The sequence below is a fragment of the Orycteropus afer genome, unplaced genomic scaffold, assembly GCF_000298275.1.
Source record: "Orycteropus afer afer isolate SDZICR_OR568_19922 unplaced genomic scaffold, OryAfe1.0 scaffold00477, whole genome shotgun sequence".
Taxonomy (NCBI): domain Eukaryota; kingdom Metazoa; phylum Chordata; class Mammalia; order Tubulidentata; family Orycteropodidae; genus Orycteropus; species Orycteropus afer.
In genome coordinates this window covers 1209079-1213141 of record NW_006922064.1, presented here as the reverse complement: position 1 = coordinate 1213141, position 4063 = coordinate 1209079, and the positions used below count along the sequence as shown (strand labels likewise).

The window sequence follows — 4063 nt, the reverse complement described above, 5'->3', positions numbered from 1 at the left end:
AATGAGATAATGTTTAGTTATCAAATTTGGAAGTGACTTTCATGCCAAGACCTGAAGGATAAGTAGGTATAGGCTTGGCTGGAAGAGGGAGAAGAGCATTTTAGGGAGAAGATGCAACATGTAAAAGCCCTCCGATGGGAAGAAAATTGGTGCATTCAAGGAATTGAAAGAAGGTAAAAAGTTATGCAAATAATGGGAAGGAATAAAAATGTTAAGTAAGTACTGTAGGGGAGTGGTTCAAAAAGAAGTGGAGGAAACAGCTGTTATTCCTGATGCAGGCTGTAGCAGAGACAGCTCCCTGATTGCCAGCTTCCCGTCTTTTCTTCCTGGTCATGCAAATATCCTCTTTTCCTCAGTCTCCTTCTAGTTAGGTATGGTTTCAGGGATACCACTGTAGTAGATGTGAGCAGAAGTCATGTATGCTATTTCTAGTCCTGGCCCATAAGTCTTCCCCAGGGTGACATACCATGCTTTTTCCATTTTGCAGAGACTTTGGGATCCATGTTTTGAAAACTGAAGGGCAATAAGACAAATCACTACTTGGAACAGATCACATCTTTGAATTTTATATGAACCAGAAATAAACTTTTATTGTGTTACACCTTTGGGATTTGGGACTTTATCTTTTAAAGCAGTTCGTGTTAACTACTAGTATAATATCATGATCTCTAAAAGCATTAAGTACTAGCAACTGCTTGCTGTTACATGGTATAAATTTGAGCACTGACTGTTAAAAGAGGAGCCTTGGTGGTGCAGTGGTTCAAACATTTGGATGCTAACTGAAAGATTAGGAGTTTGAATCCGCCAGGAGCTCTGGTAGCATACTGCCTAAGGCACTTGACTGCTAACCAGAAGGCTGGTGGTTTAAACCCACCAGCCACTCCTCAGAAGGCAAGTTGGCAATCTACTTCCGTAGTGATACCTCCTCAGAAACCCAAGGAGGGGTCGCTATGAGTCAGGGCCAACTTGACGGCACATAACACAACAACAAGCGGCTCTGTGAGAGAAAGATGAAGCAGTCTTCTTCTGTAAAGATTTACAGCATTGGAAACCCCATGGGACAGTTCTCTGTCTGCTAAAACAGGATCAGTTGGGAATGAAATGATTTGGGACATTCTAGGGATACAATTTTGAATCAGAAATTAAGTTTCTTTGTCCTGATTAACAATAAAATGAAAACAATCATTTTCCCTATTATAGAGGAAAAGTTTGGGGATACATTAGAAGCAAGGAGGAAATGGTAATCGTCTCTTTGTAAAATGGACAAAATGCAGGTTAAGGTAGTGATTTTCAGGTTGGAGGTTATTTAGAAAAAACAAAGGTGTAGGCAGTATGATTGCGGAATAAATGAAGAGGATTGAAAAAATTATAATAAGATATTAAGCTTATATCCATACCATTTAGTTCAAAGATGCATACAAATAGCCATTTATCAAATAACATAGATAGAAAATCAAAGAAAGTATCAAAGTGCTTACATTACAATGTATGTTTTTGAAATAAGTCAGTTAAATATTTGTTAAGTATCTACTATGGGAGCTCTGGTGGCATAGTGCCTAAGGCATTTGGCTGCTAACCAGAAGGCTGGTGTTCAAACCCACCAGCCACTCCTTGGAAAGAAGGTTGGGCAATCTACTTTGGTAGTGAGTGACAGCTCCTCAGAAACTCAAGGAGGTGTTGCTAAGAGTTGGACCTGACTTCATGGCAGTGAGTTTGGTTTATTTTTTATTTTTTGGTATGTGCCTAAGCCATGTGACTGCTAACCAAAAGCCTGGCAGTTCTAACCCACCAGCCACTCCTGGAAAAGAAGGCTGGGCAATCTTCTTCTCTAGAGATACCTCCTTGGAAACCTAAGGAGTGGTCATTAGGAGTCCAAATTGACTCGATGGCAGTGAGTTTATTTATTTATTTTTAATGTGCTGTTACTAAGGATCCCTGGTGGTGTAGTGGTTATGTGGTCAGCTGCTAATTGAAAAGCTGGTGATCTGAACTCACCAGCCTTTCTGGGGAAGAAAGGTATGGCAGTCTGCTTCCATAACCAGAGCTCTTACATAAAGATTATAGCCTTGCAAATTCTATAGGGAGGTTCTACTCTATCCTCTAGGGTCTCCATGAGTTGGAATTGATTCAGTGGCAATGAGTATGTGCTGTCACTAGCCATCACTACCACAAACCAAAATCAAACCCATTGCCATGGAGTCGATTCTGAGTCATAGCAACTTCCATTGAGTTTCCAAGGCTGTAAATCTTTACTGAAGTAGAATGCCTCATCTTCCTCCCTCAGAGCAGCTGGTAGGTTTGAGCTGCTGGCCTTCTGGTTAGCAGCCAAATGCCTTACCTACTGTGCCACCATAGGTCCTTGTTACTAGGATTAGAACAGTTAATAAAGTGTAAGTCTTGCCCTTAAGTAAGATGGTTAGAGGATCTACCTGACCAAGGTAGCAGAGCCAGTATTCATGTCCAGGCAGTCTGTCTCTAGGTCTGACCTCTACATACCTTGTCTCTTATGCACTATGGTACAGCACCATTGTTAACCCAATTTGTTTTTTTTAACTTATTGCTTAAAGAAAAAAATGATCCTAAGAATAGATCTTAGTGTAGCAAAAAGTCTGAAAACATGATAAAGGAATTAATTAATGGAGAAGGGATAAATTCATTGGTAAACTGGATAGCAACATGGAAGAACATTTAGGTTTTTCAGCTTAATGTTGCCAAGTGAATTCTAAGTATATTTATGATCTAAATATAAAAGGAGAAATAAAAATCCTAGAAGAAATTTTTGTGAGTTAATTTTAAATAAAAAAAGCAGGATACAAACTTCTTTATGCAATTTTAACCATGTAAAATAATTACACAGCAAAACTATTAGAAGACTATATACAAGCTCTTTAAGAAAATTTACCATAAATGATCACAAAATCTGGATGGTGAAGTTATGGGTCATTTAAACATTTTTCTTTATACTTTTATGCATTTTCCAAATTTGCTACCATTAGGATTCTTTACCTTCATATTGAGGAAAATAATCTATTTTAAGTATTTCAGCTTTTCAAGCATTTACTATGTATGAGGTCTCAGTGACTTACATGTGTCAACTCATTTAATTATCACAGCAAACTCATGAGAGAAGGATTCTTATTACCTCCATTGCAGAGATAAGGCACAGGGAAGTTAAGTCATTTACCTAAAACTACACATCCAGGCAGGGGTGGAATTGGGACTCAAATCCAGGAAGTGTCATGCCAGAGACTGATTTTAACCACTAAGCTACTCAGTAGTCAAAATGATATAGAGACTGTATTCCCATGAAATGTATAGCAGATAAATAATTACTTATGCATCCCAAATATATGTTATGATTTTCATAACGAGATAACATATGTGGTGTTAAAAATTATGAGTTGGGGTGGTAGGCAATGAGAAACATCTCCATTTTCATTCAAATCAAGAATTACCTGATTCTTCATGGCTTTTTCTTCAATCAATTGTTTTGTATCAGAAATACCCTTAACCTTGATCCATAAAAACATTCCACCAGTAGGAACATACCATTCTGCCAAATCTACAGACAAAAGAAGAGAATAATTATATTCCAAAGCCATTTTAGATGATATCAAATATATCTCCTAATGACATAAGTACAGTAATTGTAAACTAATATCTCTGAAAAAGTTTCTTCAATGATAGCATTTTAAAAAATATCATTTTAAATTGCTGAAAATTGATATTCTGCTTTTTATTTCAAAAGAGTGAGTGAGTTAGAGGGTGAAAGGGAGTGTGTGTCTTTACAGTTTTAGTCAAGAAAACTGGTACCTATATTTCCTTCCCTCACTTACAACAAAGAGCTCTGATGGTGTAGTGTTTAAACATTTGGCTGCTAACCAAAAGATTTGTGGTTTGAACCCACCAGCCACTTTGCAGAAGATGGGGCAGTCTACTTCCATAAAGACTTGTTGTTGTTGTTGTTAAGTGCCGTCGAGTTGTTTCCAACTCATAGCGACCCCATGCACAGCAGAACGAAACACTGCCCGATCCCGCGCCAGCCCCACAATCCCTGCTATAC

At 38.0% G+C, this 4063-nt stretch overlaps 1 protein-coding gene across 1 annotated transcript in view; it reads right to left on the bottom strand.

Moving 5' to 3' along the window:
- Nucleotides 1-4063, bottom strand: part of AADAT (aminoadipate aminotransferase) — a 35912-nt gene that overhangs the window by 2083 nt on the left and 29766 nt on the right. The window contains 1 exon segment of the mRNA XM_007954899.1: nucleotides 3456-3562. Coding sequence (XP_007953090.1) covers nucleotides 3456-3562 — 107 coding nt within the window.